Here is a 27,951-nt window from a genome sequence, read left to right as displayed (position 1 = left end):
ACAAATTTTAATGTAATGATTTATTTGTCTACAAAAGTATTACACACACACACACACACACACAATACAGCTCACCCATGCTTGCATTTAACTCATCAGAACTTCAAAAATAGCAGGAGAAGGGGAAAAAAATGAGAATTTTTTTTCTATTGCTAGACCAGTTTTATTTTCAGATGACTCAAGTGAAAGCAGATGACAGCAGCTGGGAGTCAGCTTAGTCAGTATCCGTATGTATACAGAGCAGCAAAGGGTTATCAACCCTGACCGGAAATGGAGTAAAGGGTCAAAGGCCAGGCTACACCTCTGAAAGGCACAGGGCCTGACAATTTTCCAGTGGTAGAGAAATAAAATACAATCCCTGTTGCACAGAGATCTGGACAGAACTTTGCTTTAGTCTTCTCACCGTCCAGTGTTCCTTTGTAAACAGGCATAGATTTGTGGGGTCCAGGGAGTTTTAGGTCAGAGCAGGAAGGATGACTGCCATGAGATGCCTGGACAAAGCTAAAGACCAGAAACATGGCACACTGCAAGTCAAGGCTAATGGCTTCCAGGGCCTCAGTCCCTGATGGCAGTCCATCCCAAGCAATGCATGTGCTGAGGGATCGCTCTCTCTCTTTCTCGCTCTCTCTCTTTCTCTCTCTCTCTGCCCCTGACCCTTCTCCCTAATACATGACTCTGGCTCTATCAGAAGGTTTGTGGTTGCGGAAAAGAAACCACACCTCTTTTGAGAATCACTCTTTCAGCTTAGGAAACACTGGAAAAATATTAACTTACCTCCTCAGTTTATAGGTAAAAGGAAGCACCAACCGAACCGGTCACACCTGTGACCAGGCCAAGGCAAACCCTCCCTTCTCTCAGACTGTGGTTCTCATTCTTTTGTATGTCTAATCCTCCAAGATTGAGTGATAAGCAACTTAGAGCCAGGGCAATTTTACCTGCTATCTCCCGCCCCTCTGCTCCTCACAGCACAGGTCCTACAGACCCCAGGCAGGCAGTGAGTGCAGGAGGGTGGCCTCATCTGACACAGACTGGTCACTGGGTAAAAGACACCAGGCCAACACTTACCTTTTGATAAATTCCATGGAATGTGTAACATTCAAATAAGAATATAAAAGCCATGATTCCCCACAGCTATGCAGGATAATGGAAAAGTGAACATTAAAAAAAAAATCTCTTCAGCTCATTCCTTTCCAGTTTTTCACCCACAAGGCTCGGGTGGAGCTGGTCCTGCTCCAATTGCAAGAATGACAAGGTGTGATCTAGGTTCACACTCGCAGTTATACCAATTGGTTTCAGATGGACACATACCCAAGTTAGCCAGTCATGATCCTGCAGGGAATAAGGCTGGTTCTCTGGCTGTGACACTAACCAAAGGGGAAGATGCGAGCCTCACCCAACAGGGCTACAGGGCGAGAGGTGGCCTGCAAATGAAGCCAAGACAAGGACAGTAGGGTTGAGCAAGAGAGTCAGCGACAGGGAAGTTCCTGGACACAGAAACCAGCTGACAACGGGACAACTTAGACTACCCAATCTGTCCCTCCCAATCTCCCCCACACCTCCAACTTTTTGTTGTTGTTGTTGTCGTTTTACCTTAACTGGTAGGAGTTTGGTTTAGTTCAGCCATAACCAGAAAGTTCCCAAGTTTATTATTGCTTTTAGGAAAGGAATATCCCCAAATACCCTAGCTTCCCTAACAAGAGGAATCTGTCATCCCCCTTGATCTCTCAGTCCAGTTCTTCAAGTCACACTGGAGGGCAACAGTCACTCCACTGTAGAGGGACCAGGGCTGCAGCCTGAGTGCTCACCTCACTTTATGTGGGATAGAGGGCGAGAATCTGACTTGGCTTTCCTTTCTGTTTTCTCTGCTTCCTCCTCCGACAGTCAGTGGATTCTGGAAAACTGCATCCTTCCCTTAGGACTAGGCTTACACAAAGTGGGTGGACTGAAAGGGGAAAATCTTCCCAAAGAACTTGTACAAAGTCACTTAGTGAGCTTCAATAAGGAAAGGACCTAAGCACTCTCCCTAGACCCTATCACAGTCATCACACACCTACCAGACAGAAAGGGGCGCTCAGGGAAGTGAATTCGCCAGTATCATTCCGAGACAGAAGAACGGCAGCAGAGACTCACCAAGGGTTCTCAACTTTTACTTTATTGTGTTTTGTTTGACTTTACTTCTGGCCTCTTTTCTGCAGCAGCACGCTCCATTCGAACTTACAAATCTTGGTCTCAGACCTGCCTGCCTTCCTGCCTTTCTACTCCCAGGCCTCCTGCTCACTCCTTCTCACATTTCCCATTTCCACTGAAGCAGGAGAGCCACTCTGCAAGCCTCATTAAGCACAACACCTGGAGAGCCCGGTGACTCTCTACATCCTAATGACAGCCATTATTATCAGCAAATGATAGAAAACAAACACAGGGACAGATGTCTCTCCAATCCAGGCCTGTGCTGGAATACAGTGCAAACACAAATCGTGCCTTCATGAAGTGCCTCTTTGCCAAAGACATTCCTTCTCTCCTGTCTGCAAGCCAGTCCTGATGAGAACGGCTATCCACAACCCAACCAGAACACAGACAAGCACACTTCACGGGTGGAGCATGTTCCAAAACGATCCAATTCTCTTTCCAGACAGGAAACCTGATATACCTCGAAGGCCCCAAGAGAAAACTCTTTCTTCCTTTGGCTGGGAATGTTTAAACAGGTCCCCAAATATCTATGACCATTCCATGCCCACAGTGGTAGGATATGCCTGCAATCCAAGAGACTGATTCAGGCAAGAGGATCCAGAGCTTGAGATTAAGCAATACACTTCCTCAAAATAATAATGATGTTAAAAGAAAAGAAAGATCAATGAGCACATAACTATAAAGCATTCTGCTTTTTATGAAAAAAGAGACTGCATAGCCAAAAGATTACAAAAAATATTTTTTCGGCTTTCTCTTTCATTAAGATTATGCTATGAACTGTGAAAGAGAAGCAAAGAACTATCCAATAGTAAATACAGAAAATACGGGGCTGGGAGTGTGGCCTAGTGGTAGAGTGCTTGCCTAGCATGCACGAAGACCAGGTTAGATCCCTGAGTACCACATGCATAGAAAAACACTGGGAGTGGTGCTGTGGCTCAAGTGGAGGAGTGCTAGCCTTGAGAAAGCCCAAGGACAGTGCTCTGGCCCTGAGTTCAAGGCCTAAGACGAGAGGGGGGGGGAGAGGGAAGGAGGGAGGGAGGGAGGGAGGGAGGGAGGGAGGGAGGGAGAGAGAGAGAGAGAGAGAGAGAGAGAGAGAGAGAGAGAGAGAGCGAGCGCACGCACGCACGCACACAAAGTCAGGCACTAGTGGCTCACACCTACAATCCTACTCAGGAGGCTGAGATCTGAGGATCAAGGTTCAAGCCCTACAACAGACAAGGAAGGGAGGGAGGGAAGGAGAGAGAGAGGGAGGGAGAGGAGGAGAGGGAGAGAGGGAGAGAGGGAGGGAGGGAGGGAGGGAGGAAGGGAGGGAGGGAGAGAGAGAGAGAGAATATGAATATAGCAGGATGCTGGTGGATCACACCGGTAATCCTAGCTAGTCAGGAGGCTAAGATCTGAGGTTCACGGTTCCAAACCAGCCCAGGCAGGAAAGCTCATGAGACTCTTATCTCCAGTTAACTACCCCCAGAAAAGCTGGAAGTGGAGCTGTGGCTCAAATGGAATAGTGCTAGCTTTGAGTGCAAGCCCCAGAATCACAAAAGAAACAAAATAATAATGACAATCTAAAAGAACTATGTAACTTCAGCAGGGGGACAGGAGGAGAACATATGAAGGGTGTCACTGACCAAGAAGCACTGTACTCATAACCTGACTTATGGAATGATAACCCTTTGTACAACTATATAATAATAAAAATAATCTAAGTAGCATCTATAATACCCTTATTTATGAATAAAAGGAAGAAAAGAAAAGCAGCGAGGGCCAAACCTTTAAGAATATCCATTCAAACAGGCCCCAAGGGGAAAAAAATTAATTTTTCTTTTTGCCAGTCCTGGGGCTTGAACTCAGGGCCTGAGCACCATCCTTGGGCTTTCTTCAAGGCCAGCGCTCTACCACTTGAGTCACTTCCAGCTTTTTTTCAGTGTGTGTGGTACCCAGGAACGGAACCCAGAGCGTCGTGCATGCTAGGCAAGCATTCTACCACTAGACCCAACTCCTAGCCCCGGAAAAAATTAATTTAAAATGAGCTGGCATGCATCAGAAGGTGTGGTTTTATTTTATTAGGTGGTTTTAATTAGGTATGTTTTTCAGAAATCTTTCTGAAAACTCAGCAGTTTCTAAATTCTGAGTTGCGGGTCCGCGGGCAGGAAAGGGAAGGTGGGCTTCTCCCAGGAGGCAGGTGTTCCCCACAGGCCCACACAGCTCTCGGCCTCAGTGGTTTGGGACTGCCACTCATTCGGTGACTAATTACAGAAGAAGAGTGATTAATGTCGTGGACTTCCAACTAAGGATACCCAGGGAATTCTGGGAGAACAAAGGAGCCTGGGACATCAGGAGAGCATACAGGAGGGCCTTGCTTCTCCACAGGCCAGAGAGTGGGGAGGGGGCCTTGGTACCCATATCAATGCCTCAATGGCTGTAAGGACCACTGTGCCTGGAGGGCAGGCCCACCCAGAAATATCAGGAACAAACAACTACATAGAGAAAGGCTATGGGTGGGTTTCTAGTTGCACTGTGTCTCCTCCAAGGTCCACTGGGGTCCTTACCCCTGTGCTCGTGAAGGCAGCCTGTCTGGAAAGGGATCTTCAGAAGGGAACATGCTGAGGCCTCGTCCTCTGTGACTGGCATCTATGAAAAGCACAAGGCCCCACTCTCCTGTGCACTGAAGGCTCCTATGAACTGGAGCTTTGGCTCACCAGCTCCACTCCTCTTCCTTGTCTTTAAAACACTGGTCAGTGCTTCTGAAAGATTTCAACACTTGGGCCCCATGAGTCCTGGAGGAATGAGGCTCAAAGGAAGCCAAGGCTCCCATTCCACATACCAGGATAATGTTTCCCAGGAAGGACCCACATATGTTATTACAGTTAAGACACCACTGGTGGGACATGCACCACTATCTGATATGACATTAATAAACGCAAGCCAAGCAAGGTAGAGCATGTCTGGAACCCCAGGCAAAGGCAGGAGGATCAAACCCTATCTCAAAAACCTTAAAAGGCCCTATCTCAAAAACAAAATCCAAACCTAAGGGCTAGGAGCGTGGAAGTGGTAGAACACTTTCCTAGCACTGCTATGAAAGAAGATGCCGCAAATGACAACTATGAAATGACTATATAAAACTGTGGGTTTTTAGAAATAGTTATTTAAATTTTAAAAAGAATGAGTTTCAAAATAGATGAACTATGATAGCAGATATTAATCACAAACAGTTATGCCAACTTCAACAGGTCATGTCATACTTTAAGACCTTCAAAGCCTGGAAATGGTTCGTGGAAAGAGTGAGGAAGGGCCAGGAGTGTGGCCTAGTGTGCTTGCCTAGCTATGCAGGTTCAATTCCTCAGTACCACACACACAGAAAAAGCCAGAAGTAGTGCTGTGGCTTAAGTGGCAGAGTGCTAGCCTTGAGCAGAAAGTGTCCAAGGACAGTGCCCAGGCCTTGAGTTCAAGCCCCAGGACTGGCCAAAAAAAAAAAAAGAGTAAGGAAGGAAGCATCTTCTGCTGTCCTAGGGTCTTGGAACCAAACTGGCAGGAGGCAGAATTCATGAGAGGGGAAGGGAAGATGGCACCGCCGCTGCCGCCTCCTCCCTCCCTCCTTCCCTCCCTCCCCAGGGCTAGCCACAGCACCAGGTGCCTGCTGGATCAGGTAGCCTTCAGAGCCCCGCCCTAGCAGGTGCTCTCTGGGAACTGCCCCCAACACCTTCCCTCCCTCCCTCCCCCTGCTCTCTTCCCAGACAGGGATATGCTGCTGGCTATGGGGCCATCCAGGCCTAGGGACAGAATGGAACTCAACAGGAGTGGGGGTCTACGCTTCTCAGCCACAGCCACAGGCACACCCAGGGCCCCACACTCTCTGGTCATGTTAATCAGAACCCCTCTTCAGGACTATTTCAAAAGCTACACTGCTAATAACCAAGTGCAGATGTGGAGAAGGCTCTTAAATAACCTCTATGGGGGCCAAGGTTACATAGGCGGAGCGGCCGAGCAGCTTACGCCCTTCGTCAGCAACTCTCACTCAGGACTTCCCCTCTGCATACGCTGCCATGTACAGTGCTCACTTATCCTCTGTCACACAGCAGCTGCACCCGCTGTGGCTACCCTGGCGTCTGCATAGAAGTGGCTTGGGGAACCGAGGCCTCCAGAGCAGGGAAGAAATTGAGCGTGAAGGCCATACTCACAGGTATGTGCTTAGTGCTTCACTTCCTCATAACTCCCCTCCCATGCCAGGCAGCAGGTGAGCCCAGCCTAGAGCAGAGAGCAGGTCACAGTGAATTCTTGTGCAAGTGCCAAGCTGGGGGCAGGCACAGCATCCGCCTCTGCCAACTATTGACTATGGATTTAGCTGAGCAAAGAATGGCTTCCGCAAAGCAGGCCAAGCCCACAGCCTTCACTGTCCAAGTGCAGGGCCAATGCTGGGTACTGATGGCCCTGGAGGGGGTGTCTCTCAGCTCCCCATGCCACAGAGATGCAGAGTGAATTCTACCTTCACGTAGGTCAGCACATCATGGGAGTATAAGACTACTTTGATTTAGCATCCAGGGAATGTTCACATGAGGACTTAAATGCAGCCCAGCTGAATGAAGACACAACTAGCCACTAGGTGGACTGTCACTCATCTGAGTCCTGAAGACAGGGGCTCTCTGAAGAAGAGATTCTCCTAAAATAAAGCCTTTGTTTGCTCTGGAAACATAGGAGCAAAGCCCCAAGCATAGCTAAGCCTTCCAAGTGTCACAAGCTATTGCGCAATCTAGCTCATGAGGACAAGTCAGCCTTTTTTTAATAGTGTCCCCAGGCCTGGCACACGGCAGATGTTCCACAGACTGCTGACAGATAGATGGGTGAAGGCATGGATCAATCCATGGATGAATGGAGGGAAAAACAGATGAACAAAAGGATGGATGGATGGATGGATGGATGGATGGATGGATGGAGAAGTAGGCAGGTAGACAGATGGGCAGATGTATGGATTGGATGGATAAATGGATGGATGGATGGATGGATGGATGGATGGATGGATGGATGGATGGAGAAGTAGGTAGGTGGATAGATGGGCATATGTATGGATTGGATGGATGGATGGATGGATGGATTAATGGACAGATGTACAAAGAAGTTGGAAGGATGATTTCACAGAACAGTTAACCTCAAGAGACTCACCTGAACCATCAGGAATGGACCTGACAAAAGTTGGTAACATCTTGACAGTAGCTGTTGGATTAAAATCTCGGGAGAGGCCATTCTCCATCTCCTTCTTGAAGCGAGTCATAATATCTATCAGAGTTTCATCGGAGAGCCGCATGGCATAGAGATACTTGTCAATCTGGGGAAAGGATGAGAAGGAAAGAGAGTGAAGCTGAGAGAGAAGGTCATTCAGCTCAAGCCTGGCTGGGGTGAGATAAGGAGAAACCTGCCTGTCTAGGACAACCCAGCTCCTGCCAGCCCTGGAACACGTATGCCAGCACATCAGGTGATGAGAGGTCACTGACCTGCCACTAGCCACAATGCCCAGAGCAGCCTTACAAATGCTCTGGTCCCCGTTACCTCACAGTAAATGAACTGTACATGCCAAGATACTGTCCACCCCTGGGATATTACATGAAGACAGGCCATGCTGAAATAGGCAGAGCCCCTCCAGCTGCCTTCCCTGTGAGAGGTGATTGACTCACCCTCATGTGGGCAGCAGTACCACAGAAGTTAAGAATGAATGAAGGCTCTGAGCCAGCCAGCTGGGTACAAATCCCAGCTCCAGTTCTTAACAGTTATGTCAATCTCAGTCTCCCAAGCTGAAAGACTGAGATGACAAAGAAGGCCTAACTTATAAGATACTGTTAAGCTCAAATGAGATAGAGAGGCACTCAGAACATAGTAAGTGCTCAATTAACACCGACTATTGTTGCTAGCATGAGAGTGGTGCTGGAGAGTTTCCCTTGGTGTAACTTCTAGGAAAGCACACATAGTGATTATAGGGCAGGACCTTTGGTGTACAGGGGGTGGCACAGCAGAGACCTTACTCACCTTTCCAACACATGGCCACAGACATGGCCCCCATGGCCCTATACAGGCCAACGTACCAGCTCCAACACACACAAACCTGCATGCACACCATCCTGTTCCCACACCACCACCAACCAGCCTGCTTCTGGTCCCCAGCTCCCCCAACCCGTAGGCCCCCAACTGGTGTTAATCGTTGTTTCTTCAGAGTCTCTTCCCCACTTAATCTCTCATGAGCGCATGAGGAGCCAGGCACAGGTGTGTGATCTTGGCTACGACTTGAGACCTGAGGAGAATGGTTTGAAGCCAGCCTGCTCAGGAAGGTCTGAGAGACTCTTATCTCCAATTAACCACCACAAAGCCAGAAGTGGAGCTGTGGCTCCAGTGGGGAAAGTTGGTAGCCTTGAGTCAAAACAGCTCAGGGGCAGCACTGAGGCTCTGAGTTCAAGTCCAGGACTTATACAAAAATAAAACAAAATTTAAAAAGACATTCCAGCACCTGGGCTTCAGATAACCCACCCTCACAGGGCACTAGCCCTCAGCAGCTCTGGCCTGGATCACTGCTTTCTCTGCACCCATCGCCTCGCCACCTCTGCAGTGTCTCAGCTCCACTCACCTCGCCCTCCCCCGTGCCTGCCAGGAAGCCCTGCACACCAAGGCTGCCAGCAGATACAGAGAGATTTATGAGCCAGTGACTCTGAAAAGAACTCAATGCCGATTTGCTTCTGAGACCAGCCTCTCAGGCTTGCTGCTCAGGGTGACTGGAGCATCCTGATGCGAGGACACAGGGAGTCTGGGCCCTCCTGATCTTGCCTCGTGGACAAACACAGCGCTGGAGGAAGTCCGCCAGCCTTCTATGGCCAGGGATGGTCCCTGCCCCCCCCACTCCCTGCTACCTCCCAGCCACCTTTTCCTTTTCACCTTGCAACAAAGCAGTATGGAGGACAACCAGAAAGCACAAGGAATGGGACAGAAAATTCCAGAAACTGGGGAATAGACAAGACGTTCTCCTCTAAGGCTGGCAGCCCCAATGCCAGCACAGTGCCCTCAGTCTGGAAGCATCAATGTGTGCCAAGGCTGTCCTGGAGGGGCACATGAGAGTGTTCAAGATGTACGAGCAGGTGTGCTGGGAGGGACAAACATGAAAAACAATCATGTTTGCAGTCCAGAGAAATGAGTTCAACATGGATAGACGCAATAACCCAGCCAGGCGCAGTGGAAGTCTCAGGAGGCAGAGATCTGAGGATGGTGGTTCAAAGTCAGCTAGGGCAGGAAAGCCCATGGAACTCTTATCATTAACTACCAAAAAGCCAGAAGTGGAGGTATGGCTCAAATGGTAGACTGAAAAAGCCCAGGCCCCGAGTATGGGGCGGGCAGAGAGGGGAAAGTATACACCTGTTGTCCCCTTCTCCCTCCAGCTGAATGCCCAGCCCAGGGAATGAAATGTCACATCTCACCCCCTCATTGCCACAGAAGAGCAATTCATATAACACTGGCTGCCAGGAGACTGCTTCGTACTTATACATGCTTTACATATCTAACAAATGCTTCCACATCATTAAAGGGGACATTCTTAACCCCCATTCTACAGATGTGAAGACTGAGGCTGCAAAATACTGAGGGATGAGTTCAAAGCACACAGCCAGGGGAGTGAGGTCTAAAGCCTAAGGCTTATCTGTACATTCTTCCTGGATCCTAAGAAAGGCCGTCCCCTACTCTATGGAGGGCTCATCTAAAGCAAGTGCTTGAGGTTTTCCTCGGATGAAGAGGAACTACTAGAAAAGGCTGCGCTCTCTGAAGCCCCACAGCCCCTCCGCCTCCTAGGGTCAGGTATAGGGAAAGGCTGTCCACTTTCCTGCACAGGCACGAGTCACACAGGGCACAAACCCTCTAGGGAGAGACGTGGGAACTGGGAGGCCTCATGCAGATCACAAGGATCTAGCAAAGCCTTTTCTTTTTTACTTTTATTTCTTGGCAGTACTAGGCTTGGAATTCAGGACCTGACATTTACCAGGCAGGCATTCTTACTGCTGAGCCACATCTCCAGCCTAAGCAAGGCTTCTTGTTATTGATCCTCAGCCCTGCAGGGAGGAGGGAACCAGGCAGGCTCAGGGCTCAGCTGGACAGGGGAGCCATCAACCCCCAGGTACCTGGCCACAAGGCCCAGCAGGGCACTCCCTGGCACAAGTCTCAACAGAAATGAGCCCACTGGACTGCGGCCTTTGGGGGCCCAAAAGCAGTAGTACTAGAGAAAAGCCATCAAGGCAACCTGAAGAAAACTCCCAGAAGTCCAGAAGAGGACCTGGTCACAAGGCCTGTTCCCTCTTCAGACCAGTCCAGCCTGCCATCATCTTACACATTTGCTGTGGAGCCTACAAAAACTCCAGCAGAAGCCAGCATGGTGGTACATGCCTATGATCCCAGCACTCGGGGTCAGAGGCAGGAGGATGGTGGGATGAAGGCAGCCTGGGCTACATGGCGAGACTTCACTTTAACAGAAAGCAAGGATGAACCAAAAACTCAGTAGGAAGAGCTGGCAGAGGGCCCCCGGGGTTTGTCCTTTGTGACTCTGTTACTTTTGTAATTTCGGTCCTCAGCATAGCATATTCAGATACTTTTGCTCTATCCTCCCTCATCCCCCCCCACACACATACACAAATTCAAGGATGAGCATGCCCAAGTGAGCAGGCTGGTTGTGGCAGGGCCAGCAGTCACTACTGGCAACTTGGGCATTTTTACCTCCTCTAAGAAGGGGCAGGGCCATGGACGATTTCATTCTCTCTCTCCCATTCACTTTCCCCTGACAATCAAGAATGAATGAATGGCTCTGAGGCTCAAAGCCAACTCAAGCAGAACAGTCCATGAGACTCTTATCCCCAATTAACCAAAAAGCCCAAGTAAAGCTGTGGCTTGAGCAGTGAGAGTGCTAGCCTTGAGCACAAAAGCTCAGGGACAGTACCCAGACCCAGGGTTCAAGCCCCAGAACCATTAAAATTTAAAAATAAAAAGTGAGGCAGTGTCAGGAGGATGGTATACATCTATAATCCCAGCACTGAGGAGACTAAGGTAGGAGATCCTGAGTTCAAGGCCAGCTCAAGGCTCTAGCTCAAAAAAGAGGATGAGACAGAGCAACCAGCAGGACTAAAGCTGATCAGAACATGCCTTTAAAATGAACTTGCCAGGGCTAGGGCCAGTGGTCTATATCTGGAATCTCAGATACTTGGGGGACAGAGATCAGAGTATCACAGTTCAAGGCCTGCTTAGATAAGACATTCAAAAGAACTGAACTGAGGTGCTGGGAATGTGGCTTAGTGGGAGAGCGCGTGCCTAGCAAGTATGAAGCTCTGGATTCGATTCCTCAGGACCACATAAACAGAAAAAGCCGGAAGTAGCACTGGGTTTAAGTGGTAGAGCACTAGCCTTAAGCAAAAGCAGCTCAGGGACAGTGTGTGGGCCCTGAGTTCAAGCCCTGGGACTAGCAAAAAAAAGTGGGGGGGGGGGCTCAGCACGCGGCCTAGTGGTAGAGTGCTTGCCCAGCATGCAGGAAGCCCTGTGGTTCAATTCCTCAGTACCACATACACAGAAAAAGCTGGAAGTTGCACTGTAGCTCAAGTGGCAGAGCGCTAGCCTTGAGCAAAAGTGTCAAAGGTCAGTGCCCAGAACCTGAGTTCAAGCCCCAGGACTGGCAAAAAAAAAAAAAAAAAAAAAAAACAGTTGGCAACATCCCATCTCAACCAACAAGCCAGATGTGGTGACACACACCTATCATACTCCAGCTACATCTCTGCTATGTGGCACACCATGGTAGGAGGAACATGGTTTGAGGCCAGGCTAGGCAAGAAGCATGAGACCCCTCAGAAAAGTAACGGAAGCAAAAAGGGTTGGGGGTATGGCTCAAGACTCTTATCTCCAATTAACCACCAGAAAACAGGAAGTGGCACTGTGGCTTAAAGTGGTAGAAAACTAGCCTTGAGCTCAAGAGCTCACAGACAATGCCCAGGCACAGAGTTCAAACCCCATGACTGACAAAAAAAAACAAAACTTCAGAACCACCCTCAAAAATGTTAAATACAATGAACTTTCCAATCAAGACACTTTACTTGCAAATGAAACTGGAGAACAGGCAGTAAAGGGTGAGGAGGGTGTTACCACACATCTAGGGCGGACATTTCAACATAGTCTTCACTTCCCTTCCCTAAGGAGGCTGGCTGGGGACAGAAGGGTGATACATTAGCAGGGGCTTTCTGTCTGCAGCCCAGAGCCAGAACTTGCACCCTCATTCCAGTACACTTCATAGCAAAGCATGAAATGAGCCAAACACCAACTCACTATAATGCTGGGAAATAGGAAGGAAAAATGTCATCATCTCCATTTTACCAGAGAGGAAGTCGAGACCAGTGACTCATTCAAAGTCACAGGTTTATATGAGGGTCTAGAGTCCAAGTCTTATAACCTGTCATTTGGAGCTTCTGCTTAAGCACATACATTCTTCCTCATGGGTTAGAAGGAACAAGAACTATAGGCAAAGAGGGCTGCATTCTAATCCAAGATCTATCTGCCAATCATGAGATCTTCAGAAAGTTGTTATTTAACTTCACTGGGCCTTGCATTCCTCTTCTAAGGTGAGGATCCACCACCTCCACCTCAAAGGTTTATAATGTGACAGCAACAAAAAAGTAAGCATCGGTAGCACTCGTTTTCCTCATCCTCCACTGACACACTGTGTGTGACTGGGGAACTCCTGGTAGATAAGTAACTTTAAAGTGTACCTGTGACAAAGTCTAAGGAGCTGAACATCTGTAATTCCAGCTACTAGGAGGAAGAAGCAGGAGGATGGATATTAAGTTGGGGCCAACAAGAGTAAAAAGGCTCTTGAGACCCTAACTCAAAACACAGAAGAAAACAAATGACTGGGGAGTGGCTCAAGTGTTAGAACCCTGTGTAGCAGAATCAGTCCCCAATAGCAAACAAGCAAATATATACAATCTCTCTGTCTCTCTGTCTCTCTGTCTCTGTCTCTCTGTCTCTCTGTCTCTCTGTCTCTCTCTCTCTCTCTCTCTCTCTCTCTCCTCTCTCTCTCTGCATCTCTCTCTCTGTCTGTGCCTCCCCCCCCCTCTCTCTCTCTCTGCATCTCTCTCTCTCTCTTTCTCTCTCTCGATTCATTGTTGCTTTCCAAGTGGTTTGGTTTAGAGCCAGTGAGGTGGCACATACCTGTAATTCCAGCACATGGGAGGTTGAAGTAAGGAGACCAGAATTCAAAGCCAGCCTAGGCTACATCATAAAACCTTGATTCAAAATAATAACCATTACTATGACCATATTTAAATTTTTGTTCTAGAAATATTCGAACAGAGCTAGGTATGTGGCCAGAGTGCTTACCTACAAAACACAAAGTCCTGGGTTCAGGACCACAAAAATTAAAGTATACATAAACACATAAAGTTAAAAGGTGTAAATTTTCCCTAAAGCTCCAGAAAATGAGAGAGATAGACAGACAGAGACAGAGAAATACAACTTTCCATCTTAGGATTATTGTCCTACCTAACAAACATTCGAACATTCCAACAGATATCAGGGTTTGTTTTTTGTCTGTTTGTACAGACAAACAGGCTTGGGGCCAGACTCTGTAGGTAAAACCAGGAAGCAAACTAAAAAAACAGTTAAGGGGCCAGGAAGCCTAGCCTAGTGGTAAAGTGCTCGCCTAGCATGCATGAAGCCCTGGGTTCGATTCCTTGGTACTACACACTCAGAAAAAGCAGAAGTGTGGCACTGTGGCTCACGTGGCAAAGCTCTACTCTTGAGCAAAAAGTATCCAAGGACAATACCCAGGCCCTGAGTTCAAGTCTCAGGACTGGCAAAAGGGGGGGGGGAGGAAGGAAGCAAGCAAGCAAGCTCCCTTCTTCACTTTCCTCCTTTCAGTTACAAGGATGAAGAAATCTAAACCTGCCTCCTCTTTTGGAATGGTAAAAAGCTGAGAACCTCCAAGAAAGGTGAGATGCTTATCCCAGAAACGAACAGAACCCTAAAACCCACCAACAGTTCCTCATACTAAGCAGCCCATCCAGGCCACCAGAATAGCCGGGGGTGGCAGCACCTCAGACCTAGTGCATCCTCCCAGTATGAAGGCCACAGAGGAGAACCACTATTTGGAATTTTAACACTTGTTTCTTGCACAGGGAGCAGGAAATGTTTCTCTTTTTTCCACATCTCCCTACTTTCTCTTGCTTTATTGAAATAAATCCTTGCTAAAACTTTCACCTTGTGACATTCTTCTTGTGACACATTCTGAAAGGACTCATAGCTCAAGGACTTGTGGTTTTGCATGAAACCTGGGGAATTCAGGGAAGCCCTTGGATGCCTTGTGATGCCATGACTCTTTCTCTGAAAGCCACATCCAAACTCACCTTGTGTAGAGCACCGACTCCACACCACCCAACCCCACACTGTCCTCTCCTAATCCCCACAGCATAGATGTCACTGCAGAGTGCTCAGCTGGCCCCAGGGGATATCTTTCCTCACCTTGCGTGACCCATACTTCTGCTCAGTTAGGAGTGCCAGGAACACAAGGGCCGTGCCTTCTGCCTCAAGCCCTGGGGATACTGCCCTCAGCTGGGCTGGATGGCTCCTCACTGGGCAAGAGGTCTCTGATGGCACCTAGCCCAGGGAGGTCTCACAAGGTTTGCTGGCTCAACTGAGGCCTAGAAACTCTTCTGCCCGCAATGGGTCAGCCCTTTAGTGCCAGTCAAAGCTTTAATGCCATCTCCAGCACCTGGGAGGTGTGGTTCTTCCCCTCAAAACATCTCTCTTGCTGGGTGCAGTAGCTCGTAACTGTAATCCTAGCTACTAGGAAGGCTGAGATCTTAGGATCTCACTCAAAGCCAGCCCAAACACTAAGTCGGTAAGACTCTTATCTCCAATTAACCACTAGAAGACTGAAGTGGCACTGTGGCTCAAGGGGTAGGACAGCAGCCTTGAGCTTAGCTTAGGGATAATACCCAGCCCCAGAATTCATTTTCCATTCAGTTTCCATTGCTGGCTGAGGCCCAACAGACACTAGAAGCTAATCAGGAGTCTCCTGCTGCTGCTCAGCTTCCTAAAAACTTCTGAAATACGGCAAATCACCAAAGTAATGTGCTTGGGGAAAACAGATTCCACTGTAGACTTTCCTCAGTGCAAAAGCACCAGAGAAGAAACAAAATCCAAGAGCATTCAAATCCCTTAGGCACCCACAAGCCACACATGCCAAGCTTCTGCACTGTTCCCAACTGCTTACACATCAGAACTGCCCTGAAGACTATTCATGCAACTCAGTGTACTCACAACAAATCAGGAAGAAAACAAAATTCTCCATTCGTGTGTGTGGGCATGCACGCGTGCGTGCCCACACACATGCATAGACTTGAATATCTGTATTAGAGCTGAGCTCAGGAATTAAGGACTGTCCCTTAGCTTTTCCACTCAAGGTGGATGCTCAACCACTTGAGCCACAGGTCCACTTCTGGCTTTTTGCTGACTAAACAAGTCTCACAACCTTTTTTGCCCAGGCTAGACTCAAACCACACTCCTCAGATCTCAGCCTCCTGAGTAGTTTAGGATTACAATTGTGAGCCACTGGCATCCAATTTAAGATCCTCATTCTTAAGTGAAGAGTCCCCATTTTTAGATGGAAATTTCATAAACCTTCACCTGCAGGTGGTGACAAGGCCATAGGAGGAGAATGTGGCTAGGAACACGCTGGGCACCCACTCAGATCCAAATCTACACCTCACATACAAGCCCTGACTTCACAATCAAGCAAAACTACCCCATTCACCTAGCAAACAGGGCAATATGGGCTTCAGCCTCCACACTCAATGCTCCTTCCCTTATTCCTCAGTCTCTTCAGCCAGGAGGGCCAGAGTGAGTCTTTGGCCCAAGGTCCTCCAGGTGACTTTTACACCGTAAGGAACTCCCAGGCTGGTAACAGTGGTCAATCCTCTGTCACAAGGAACTAGCTAAAGCTATGAAAGGCTTGCAGGGCCCAGGAGGGAGACACAGAAGCTCCTGAATGTGGCAGGGCAGGAAAAACAGGCTCTAGTGTGTGGCTCCAGAGGGGATCAGCCCACAATTCCCAGTGACCTAGGCATGTCAGACAAAAAGAGGACAACTGAAGTGCAGACAGGTTTCTTGTCCCAACATGCAGGTTACAAATACTGCAGGGAAACACAGTCCAGAAATGGAAAGCCCTTGGGCCGCCCATCCAGTGACATTGAGGACCTGGAGCAAGTTCCTTTCAGCTATGTTCCCATCAGTAAAGCACAGCAAAGTGAAAGGTTTCACCTTGCCCTCCCACGTGGCAGGCACGTGTCTCACAGCACTGACATTCCCCAAACCCACATGGTGAGGCCCAGGAACTCCCACAGTGAGAGGCAAAGGCTGTCTGTGCTCAAGGTGTCCCAGGTGAGAACACAATGCCAACCTGGCAGTAAAATGCTACATCCAGTTTATTGGGTGGGCAGGTAACAGGTAGGAATCACCCGATCTGACAGAGGAGGAAACTGAAGCTCAAGGACCCACAGGAATTCATTGCTTTCAATGCAAGTGTCTGAGCATCCCTTATTATTCCTTCTTAGCAGTGCTACAGGTTTTTAATTCAGTGTATCCACACCTCTGAGCCATCAAAATCACTACCTACCAGGAACAGAATGCAAGGCTAAGCACTGGCAGTTCACATGCACAACCCCAGCTACTCAGAAGGCTGAAATCTGAGGACTAGGGTTTGAAGTCAGCCAGGGCAAAAGAATCTAAGACTCTTACCTTTTCTTGCAAAAAGCCAGAAATGGAATTGTGGTTCAAGTAGTAAACGTAAACAAAAATTTTCAGGAACCACATTTATAATAAACAAATGAAAAATAATACTTTATTCAGTCCAGTAGATCTCAAATACTACTAGAACATGTAGTCAATATTATTACTTTTCCAAGGCCATACACATGCCAGGCAAATGCTCTTCCAGCTAAGCCCCCTAAGATATTAATGTTATTTTATTTTATTGTTTTATGCCAGTGCTGGGGCTGATCTGTCACTATAGTTCTTTCACTCAAGCCTAGTTCTCTGCTGCTTGAGACACAGCTGCTGTTGCTGTTGTTTTGGTTTGGTTTTCTGCTGGTTAATTAATGATAAGAATCTCACAGACTTTCCTCGGCTAGCTTTGAACTGGGATTCTTAGACTTCAATCTTCTGAGTTGTTGTTATGATTACAGGCATGAGTTGCCATCATTCAGTTTAATGAGTTATTTTATATTCTCTTGGCACAGTGAATTTTTTTGTTGGAACTTGCGTGGATTTGACACTCAACAGCATATCAAATCGGACTGGGCACATTCAAGCGACTGGAACCTGCAGGAACAGGTGGCTGCTGCTCTGGAAGGTAGGACTCCAACCTTTAGATGGCTCCACTCTAAGAACCTGCCATGGCAGTGGTGGTTTCTGCTGAGAGGCTTTTATAAAGCAGAGCACTGTAAGGGAGAGAGTTCTGGGATAGGAGTCCCGAGCCTCCTACCATAAAACAGAGATCAATAAGGGAAAATTTACAAATTAATATGTTTTATGTGAACGCCTTCATAGGAAAATGATGGTCCAGGGTGCGGCTCTAGTAGGACCTGTATCTAGCACAAACAAGGTCAAGTTCAAACCTCAGTCCCCACTAAAAGAAAAAAAAAAAAAAGGAAATGGACAGACATAAAATAACATGAATGGACAAAGAAGCTAGAACCCATTGGAGAAAAACTGGGGAAGCTGAGCATAGCACACTGTGATGCACACCTGTAACCCTAAATACTTGGACAGTAAGGCAGAAGTTCAAGGCCAGCCTGAACTCAAAGGGAAACCTTGTCCAAAAACTAAGTAAATAAAATGGCTGGACCTAGAACAAATCCTGTTACATGAGGTAAGCCAATCTCAGAGAGACAAATGGAGCATTTTTCTTCCTCATATGTGGAGGCTAGAGCTAAACTAAGGGACATACTGTATTACACAAGTCTCTACACATTCACACACAGTGAGACCGGAGGAGGATGCTCTTGGGAGAACAGAAAAGCACAATGCCTATGTGCATCTGATCCTACAACATGGTATCTACCAAAATGAATTCTAGGAAATGAAAACAAAAAGTTTTGGTTTTTTGTTTGTTTGTTTTCCTTTTTCACTGTTTTCCTTCTTTCCTTTTTGTTCTGTTTATCTGTCTTTGGGAGTGTAATGGGGAGACAAAGGGTAAGTAAATGCACCAATGGTACTCACTGGACATTATGTTGAAAATGAACTACACAACTTATGAGTGGACATAGAAAATCTGGGAGAGAACAAGGGCTGGGGTGATTTGTCATACATATATATACACACATATTCTTCACCTTATTTATGTGACCACTCTGTACATCCCTTTTATAATAATAAAAAACCAAAAAATAAAGTAAATACATAGCCTGGCACCAGGCATAAGTGGCTCACACCTGTAATCCTAGGTACACAAGAGGCTGAGATCTGAGGATTGTGGCTTGAAGCAAACCTGGGAAGACAAGTTCCTGAGACTTTTATCTCCAATTAACCAGCAAAAGGCCAAAAGTAAGGGGTGGCTTAAGAACAAAAGCTCAAGGACAATACACAGATCTTGAGCTCAAACCCCAGGATTGGCACTAATTAACTGGGGAAATTATCCATAGTTCTGGTTTTGCATGCACAGCAAGATCCACCCATGGAGGGCAGATCAAGGAGGCTGTGTCCCCACATTGGCTCTACTGCTTTCTGACCACGGGGATCCTGTCAACTCAACTCCATTTTGTGGGCCTCACTTACCCTCCAGATAAGATGTAGGAAGAGCTGGGTGCCAGTGGCTCACGCCTGTAATCCTAGCTACTCTGGAGGCTGACATCTGACATGGTTCAAAGCCAACCCAGGCACTAAAGTCCATGAGACTCTTATCTCCAGTTAACCACCAGAAAACTGGAAGTGGCAATGTGGCTCAAATAGTAGAGCACTAGCCTTGAACTGAAGAGCTCAGGGACAGCGCCCAGGCCCAGAGTTCAAGCCCCAGCCCCACGACAAAAAAAAAAAAAAAAAAAAGGAAAGAAAGAACAAATGAACGAACAAAAGAAAGACCTACATCCCTTACATCCCAGCTTACTTTGCAAGAGTGGTGGGGTCTTTACTGTAATAGCAGCCTGGGCTTCCTAATCTACTTACCCTGCCCATGCTGACGAGGTCCTAGAAGGGCCCAGCAGCCATGAGAGAAATGAAATGTAGACAATGAAGGCAACCTCCATGTAATCATGAAATTTGACAGTCACATTTACACAGAGGCTACTAGCAGACATTAGAAGGGGCTCTGGGGTCTTCTTCTAGTATAAGCATAGGGAGGAAGGATTCCTCTTATGTTGCTTCTTTTTCTTTTTTTTGTCAGTCCCAAGGCTTGAACTCAGGGCCTGTCCTTGGGATTTTTCCTCAAGGCTAGTGATCTTACCACTTGAGCCACAGCACCACTTCCAGCTTTTTTTTTCTATGTATGTGGTAGGGAGAAATTGAACCTGGATCTTCATTCATGCTAGGCAAGCACTCTACCACTAGACCAAACTCCCGGCCCCAAAAGGCCACATTTTGTATAATCTCATTTTGATGAAATGTCCAGAAGAGGCAACTCCATAAACAAGAAAATAGATGTAGGTAAGTGGTTGCCAGGAGGGATAAAAGCATTTTACATTAGGATGGTGACACTGGTTGCACACCCTTATGAATGTATTAGATACTAGTGAACTGTACACTTTTTAAGATAGAGAACCTTGAAGCCAGGTGAAGTGGCTCATGCCTGTAATTCAGGTTTGGGAGGCTGAAGCAAGAAGACAGCGGGTTTAAGGCTACAGAGTGGCTACATAATAAAACTGTCTCAAAGAACAAAGCAACAGCAACAAAAAGAATTCATGCTATATGATTTATAGTCCAAATGAAAATAGGTCAAAGCCCCCTTTGCCATGCTCCACGGGTCTGAGCACAGGCTCTATCTTCCCTCTCTGGATGAAGTCCAGGGTCTCCATGCAGGAATCTAGTGGGGGTTGAGAGGGTTAATAACACCCATAATATAGGTTGGCCTTGATTAGGTTGATTAGTGTAACAGTAAAGTAGAAGACCTCTGGTAAGAGAAGCTGAGAAAGAGGAAACACTCACAGAAGGCAGGAATGCCACCCACCTTTCCCTCTCCACAGGTTCCCTGCTGGTCCGAGCATCTGGAGCCTACAGCTAGCAGAGACTGAGTTGAGCCAGAGCCGACATTTTCGGCTTACACAGGGCCAGTTCAGCTTCTGTTTGCACCAGGACAAGGCTATAATCTTCACCATTACCTTTCCTTCCCGCCAGGCCTGGCCACAAGAGTACAGCCACCCTCTCCTTTTAGGAAAGATAGTTAGAAAGAAGCTGCTGCCTCTAAATGGGGGTGGACACACTTTGGGAACAAGAAAGCCTGCTCTGCAAAAGGTGGATCCACAGCACACAGGGTGAGTTTCCAGGGATCTTTAGCCCTCCTCTGCAGCCACCCCACCGGCTCACCATGAGGCTCATCAAAACAGTTGTCAGGTCACTCAATGAAACTCTGCAACCTGGGCTGTTTGTTTGATAAGGGACATTAGGTAGCAGGCTAATTTTAAAGTAAGCTACCAGGCTGTAACATGTATGGAAATGACTGAAAACGATGGATTACAAGTTCGCAAAGGGTTGGCATGAAGAATGGCAACCCCACATACTCACAGGAATGTAATATGGCACAGCCCAGAGGATGGTAACTGGGCAAAATGAAATGAACAGCAAGGTGCCCCAGTTAGTAACTCAAGTTTGAGAAACAAGGCCAGATCAGGGCCCAGAGAAAGTTGCTCAGGTGCTAGCTGCCACTGTTTGAATGTCCACCGAAGCACTGTTAGATGAAAAACTAGATACCATGAAAAGAATGGTCACATGTATAAACAATATAAGAACACCCAGTAGTTTAAATGATTGAGAGTTACATGACTGAGCATCAAATATACATATATATATCCATATATATATATATATATATATATATATATATATATATATATATGTTGGAGTCTGGGAATGTGGCTTTGAGATACAGTCCTTGCCTAGCATGCATGAAGCCCTGGGTTTGATTGCTCAGTACCACATAAACAGATAAAACAGAAGTGGTTCTAGTAGCAGAGTGAGCAAAAGAAGCTCAGGGACAGTGCCTAGGCCCTGAGTTCAAGCCCCCAAGACTGGCAAAAAAAAGGCACATTGGCAGAAGGATGTGTGTGTGTGTGTGTGTGTGTGTGTGTGTGTGTGTGTGTGTGTGTGTATCACCACCAACCAAATCTAAGGCCATAAGAAGCAATACATAAGGCATAACAGCACTTACAAATGGTTAAAAACGTACATACAGCAATACAATATGCTACATACAAAATGCATGCAAATATACTAAAAGTATAAAAGCATTCATGAAATGACAAATGCCCAATTCAGGACAGAGGTCATCTCTGGAGAAAGAAAATGAGCCCCCCAAGAAATGCTGGAAGGGCTCTACCTCCAAGGCTATCTGTGATGTTAACTATAACCTTGTCTAACTTCTCTAGCTAAATACTGGGTGCACATGTACTTGTTATGTTAATCTCAACTTTTTTCCAGTGTGCCTCGAGTATATCAAAATAAAAACTCACAATTGTTTTTTTTCATTTGTGGAGGATAGAACTAAAAAAAGTTCTAAGATGAACTACTAAAATAAGCACAGATGCCTTTTTCTCCTACAGGAAGCAGAGGCAGCAAGATGAACCCTTTGGGTCCCATTCCTAATTTCCTTGCAAGCTAAGAAAAAGGTTCTCTTCTGGGTCGGATTTCTTTCCCTGTTTCTGTGTGAGGAATGAAACCTCTGCTCTCAGGCTTCAGTCCCCAGTAGCACACAGGCAGGCGAAGGGAGAAAGCAGCCCAGATGCCCAGGAATAGTATGTCCTGTGCTAACAATCTTGCAGAGAATGTTTGTTTGTTTGTTTATGAACCTTCTAATGAAATTCATCAGTCACAGAATCAAATAACCCTTTCCTAATTGGCACTGCTTTCTGCACTGACCTGCTGACAACCCTTTCCCCCCTGCAGGAATCTGCCTCCTTCTCCCTAAAGTTTCTGAATGAGCAAATGTCTAGCAGTGTATTTTTTTAAAGTGGCAAGTCATCTTTTAATATTAAAGAGCAGTATATTTTTGCAGTTCAAATACTTATAATGTAATTATGACTCGTTATATGTATATATGTATAAGTAACTGACATCTGAGATGATACACAAAGTACTTTAAGATGATCAGATCTAAACAACCATTGAAGACAGAGAGGAAGAAAAAAACTACATTTTGGCTACTATCTGGCTCCACTTTACAAAGTTTCAAAATAGGAAGGATATCCTTGTTTAGAGAGGTAAGCAGAAGACCAGATACAATAAACACAACCCAGTGTAAATTAGACTAAGCCCACGCTTTCTCAGATTAATAAATCCAGAGCTAGGCTTTATTGGATCATTGTGACCTTCCCTCCCACAATGTGACCACCAGGCCACCATAGCAGTGAGTATTCTACACATTGTGGTTCATTTGCTTGGCACATATCTTAAGACAACAAATAATTACTTGTATTTTATGAGACAAGGGGCCGGGGACCCCTTCTGCCTCATTTAGAGCTGTCACCTTAGCCTACCTAGCACAGTATCCTGAACAACCTTTTTTACAGACATGATTTTGTTCCTGTGATGGGATGTGATTCTAAGGCGCCGCAAATCAATAGCCAGCCATCTGGCCACCGCCGATTCTTGGATATGGAGGTACATAGCTGCCTCTGTACCCAACAGCTCTCCCAACCTCAGGCATGCGCAGAGTTGGCTCCAGAGGTTACTTCTACTAACCAGGCAGTATGCACTCACAGACCCAGACAGTCTCAGTCACGCCCAATCAGCCTTTTGGGGGAAAGCTACCCATGCTTCCCTGAGAACAGCAGGAGCGTAGGAGGGAGCACCGTGCAGCGTGGTCAGACGTGGAAGTACCTCCCAGCCACTCCTCCTGCTCGGTTTATTCCCTCACGACATTCCTGAGTGATCCAAACAGATGATGACAGGCTGCTGTGGGGGAGAAGCCCCAAGATGGAGAGACAGAGGATTACAAAGTGAAGACTCATCAAGGATGTTTCACTGACTATGTGTACACTACCAGGTTGAAAGGTGTAAAGGCATTCTTCATAATTGTATAACTCATACCTCTTTCCACAGCAATAAGGAACAGCCTCTTCCCTGGCTCTGAGGATATGGACCTTGGGTGGCCCTTTAATTACTAAGCATAATCTACCTCAAACTTTCTGAGCCAAGGATTCAAGGGACTCCAGGGTTGGGCTACCAGGCAAATCTCACCAGTTTGTCCACCTCCTAATGGGGATTACTTAGGGTGGGGCTGGGAGATGAAGATCCAATACAGAGATAAGATCCAGAGAAAATCCATTAATATTCGCTTGCCATTGGGACAAGCCCAGGGAAGTCAAACCTTTCTTTAAAGTTTCTTTCGGACCTTCCAGAGCCCATCTTCATTTTCTAAACAAACCACACACTATCCTACACCTTTCTCCAGGTTGGTCAGAGTCAAGCCAAATGGAGGAAGCTGGCAGGAGAGAGGCATGTTAAAAGTCACTTAGAGGTAAAAGGACCCACCTCTGACTGCACAACTAGCATCTAGTTAATGGGGGGTATTCACAAGTACACACATGCCTCCCCCTTCCCCTTTCCCTCCAAATACCATAGGAATTACGCCTAGGCACCCTTTTACAGCACCCAGCACCTAAGCTGGGTGCTCAGAGCTGAGAAGTCAGATGCTGGAACTATCACAGCCCAGAACACACTCTGTGAAGCTGAATGACTGAGGTAGAGAAAGAAATGTACCCTCTGGTGGTAGCTGTGGTATAGTGAGCAATCACAGCATGACCCCACCCTCCTTCCTCCTGCTGGAGAGCCAGAAGACCGGCATGGATTGCCAAAGGAATGGGAGAATGTCAGGTCTGCCTCCAGAGCCCAGGTCTGCCTGGGACTAGAGGGCTGAATCATCATGGCCGGCCCCTCTGGAACACACAGACTTTCCTTTGGGTAACACACTAGGCCCAGCCCCACAAGAAGAAGGGGGCTTGGAGTCCTGAACTCCAGCCAGCCTTTCTCTCTATGAGAGAAAGGTAGATCTCTTAAGTCTTGACCCCTAAGCAGGCCACCCTCAGCAGTGGGTAAACACTAGGTGCTTATCTTCAGGAAGCCCAGGAAGCCTCCCAGGGACCACACTCACACAAGGCAAGGCCACCCAACCCACCATGTAGGTGAATGTGGCACTCTGGGGCCAGAACCAACATGCTGCCTCATCCCAAGAGGTAGAAGTCCTGGGTGAGGTATAAGTAAGCTATTTGGGGGTTTTGTTATTTGGTTACTGTTTTAAGAATCTGATAACAATACTAACTGGTAAAAAGTTTTAGCCTCAGGACCCTCCCTCCTCCAGCAAGGTTCTTCAGCTAGAGGAAAGGGATAAGGGATCCCAGATTCAGAATGAGCAGGATTTAGGATTAGAGAGATAAAAAAAATATCACACACTTAAGATACCTACATGGCCTAGTAAACCGTGCAAACTCTGTGGCTACACCAGACACTGTGGGTCTGATGTCTATGGAGTCCAATCCAAACTTGGGTTCAGCTTAGCTGCTGAGCACCACACTGTACAGCCCATAGCCCCACAAGTGGTAGGTGTGGATGCTGGAGGGCTCATAGAAAGTCCTTATGGTCCCAATCCAGGGACCTGCTGTCCTAGGCTATAGAGAATCCCAAATGCTGGAGGAGGACAGGAAATGTTTGGCTTCTAGAGACTTCTTAGAATACACAGACTATGCTAGTGGGCCTACCTCCCACTAGCATGGTGGGAGAAGCACCTGTGATGCACACCAACACTGAAAGGCATGCTTTTGCTTGCAAAGCTCCCAGAAGGGCTCTCAGGGTGCACCATGCGAATGTGACTATATACCCTAGGGCTTAACAACTCAACCTTCTAGGCAGATTTCCCAAGCCTATCAAGTAACTATTCTGGTCCCCTAGTCAGCATAAAATGTGTGATCAAGGTGCAGGGCCCTTTTCTCAGTGTGTCCCCCACCCCACCCCACCCCACCCCAGCTGATTTCCAGGAGTCCTGGTCAAGTTCTTGGGTGGAGGGAGGCAGGAACCCCACCTTGACTCCACCCCTAACTGGCTGGGTGACCTTGATGAGGTCACTGCCTGCCCTAAGGAAGGCCTACTTTCTAAGGTCTCAGGTGAGAAAGTCTTAAGGACAGGGCCATCCTGTAGACTGCCAAGCAGAAAGATCACAGTCACTTCCAGCTCTCACCTGTACATAGAACTACTATGAACATCTGAGACAGTTTGACTTTGCCAGTCCATCCCAGCTAACCCTACCACTGATGTTACCCAGGTGGGTAAAGGGTTTATGCCATGCTTGGCACACCGATTTAAAAAGAAAAATGAGTGTCTTCCCCTATGGCTTAGGCAGTTTCTGGAAAATACAGTCCTAAAGCTGGCAGAAAGATGATATACATCTCCAAGAGCCTCCAGTGGATAGTATTTTACCCTAGGCGGTGATGTTCTGCTGGGAACACCCGGGCCACATGTCAAGGCCTTCATCCTACCCGAGGGACTAAGTTCTCTTATTTGAGCTCCGGACCCGGAGCTGGCTGGAAAATGAAGCTTAAGAGGAATAAAATATTCCATTCAGACGTGCGGCTGGAGACCTGAGGCCTACGAGCCGTTTCCGGTGGCCTCCACTCCCCGCCCGGCTCCGGAAAGCCAGGCGGGTCATCGGGTCTTCAGATTAAGAGCAGCTGCAAGAGCTAGGGGACTCCTGGTGATAGCTTCTCGGCGTGTGTGCCTGTGGGGGGAGCGGGGCGCTACCCAGTGCCTTCCGCGGGGAACCCAAATATGGGATGCCTGTCGTCCAGCCCGCACCCCCGCTCACCTCCCCGGCGGCATCTCCGTGATCACGCCTCCCTCCGCCCACGGCGCTCAGACCCTTCCACCACGCAGGCCCCGCGGGCCGCCCCGCCGGTCCCCACGCAGCCGGCTGCGCAAGTGCGACCCCGAGCCCCCTCTGACATCCACGGCCCGTCTCAAGGACATTGCAGCAAGCAAGCCGCTGTCGGGGGGCCCGCGGCCCGCCGCGACCCTCCTCCACACACACGCGCGCGCGCACGGACGCACACCGTGCGGGAGGAGGGGAACCCCAGGGCGAGGTCTCTCATCCAACCAGCCGCTGGCCTGGGGGAGGCCGGAGGATGGAGGCGGCGGCGAGCGGATGCGGGAGGCTCGGCGGCGGGCGGGGGCGAGGGCAGGGGCGGCCCGGGCGGGGCTCACCTTTTTGACTTGGTCATCCTTCAGCTCGGTGAAGTAATAGGCCAGGAGCTGCGCGGCGATCATGCTGGCGGTCGGCGGGCGGGGGGGGCGCCGGGCGGCGGGCGTGCGCGGCCGGCTGGTCCTCCGCAGCCGGGGTGAGCGCAGTGGTCCTCCCGGGGCGGCGCGGCGGCTCCTCCTCCGCTCCCCTCAGGCTCCTCCCCTTCGGCCTGGGGCGCGGCGTCAGCCCGCGCGCTCCCGGGCCCGCGCTCCCGTCCCGGGGAGAGTCACCGCGCCGCCCGGTCCGCCTCCTGAGCGCCCATTGGCTGCCGTGCTCCGGGGCGGGGCGGGGACGGAGGTGCCGCGCCCTCTGCGCCGGAAAGGGGGCGGGCGACGTCTGAAATCCCCTGCAGCCTGGGTCGGGCATCACTCCGCACGTCCTCCACGTAGGGAGCCCCGCGCGGGCTGGGAGGCGCTCTGCCGAACGCTCGGTCCCGCGTGGGCCATTCGCCGCCGGGGAGGCACGGGGCGCGGTCCGGGAAGGACGAGACGTCCCCAGCCCGGAGGATTTGCTGCGACACAGCAGCCTAAGGCTTGGCGGCAGTCCCCGTCCTCGGAAATTAGGGCTCCCCTGCACGCGCGCGCGCGCGCACACACACACACACACACACACACACACACACACGCCGAGGAGCCTCGCGGATGGGGAGGTGCCCGGCGGCACTGGGCGTGGAAAGCGAACGGAAGTGGGAAGTGGGAGGCCTCAGGGTCCTCGAACCCGGGTCCCTGCGCTTGCCGGCGCTCACGGCTCCGAGGGTCCAGCCCACCTTGGACTTCGTGGCCATGCTTCACCCCACCCGTGGCTAACCCTGGAGCGAGGCTCTACTGCAGGGCTGCACTTGGGCTTTGTCTCCTAGCCTCCTCTCCTTGCCCTTCACTACTAGTCCCAGTGGGAGTTGGCCCAAGTGCCTTCCTTTTCATTTCTCCAGAGGAAATTGGGGAAAGGGCAGCTTGTAGGAAGAGCTCAAAGTTGTAGCCATGAGCCTTATTCAACAGGTAAAGAAACTGAGGCTCATTGAAGCCTTCAGACTAAATCTTGGCAGGACTGTATCTGACCCGAAAGTTATGATCAGGAGTAAGGCTTGGGTCTGTCTTCAGAGCAGTTGATGCTCACTCCTGGGCTTGCTGTCCTCCCCTTGGACCACAGCCCATCCTGTCCAAATAGGCCAAGGGCCAGGACTCACCTGTGCCATACTGAGATTGCCAGATGCAACCTCTATATAGATGATGGGAGGGAACCTTTGGGCTGCATGAAGGGAAATACAGTCTAGGTCCCAGACAGCCTTC

General features: G+C 48.6%; 1 protein-coding gene across 2 annotated transcripts in view; it reads right to left on the bottom strand.

Annotated features, from left to right (window-relative positions):
* LOC150054226 (hexokinase-1) overlaps window positions 1-27,951 on the bottom strand; it is a 78,708-nt gene that overhangs the window by 27,686 nt on the left and 23,071 nt on the right. The window contains exons 1-2 of one of the 2 annotated variants that reach the window (XM_090346466.1): window positions 26,629-26,731; window positions 7,342-7,504 (exon numbers count right to left, since the gene is read on the bottom strand). In XM_090346466.1, the coding sequence (XP_090202592.1) occupies window positions 7,342-7,504; window positions 26,629-26,691 (226 nt within the window). In that variant the 5' untranslated portion in view covers window positions 26,692-26,731. Of the gene's footprint in view, window positions 1-7,341; window positions 7,505-26,628; window positions 26,732-27,951 lie in introns of those variants that run through there. The other variant, XM_090346465.1, reaches the window with a different exon arrangement.

The sequence above is a fragment of the Megascapheus bottae genome, chromosome 15, assembly GCF_031878675.1.
Source record: "Megascapheus bottae isolate mThoBot1 chromosome 15, mThoBot2.hap1, whole genome shotgun sequence".
Taxonomy (NCBI): Eukaryota; Metazoa; Chordata; class Mammalia; order Rodentia; family Geomyidae; genus Megascapheus; species Megascapheus bottae.
This window is presented reverse-complemented; position numbering and strand designations above follow the sequence as displayed.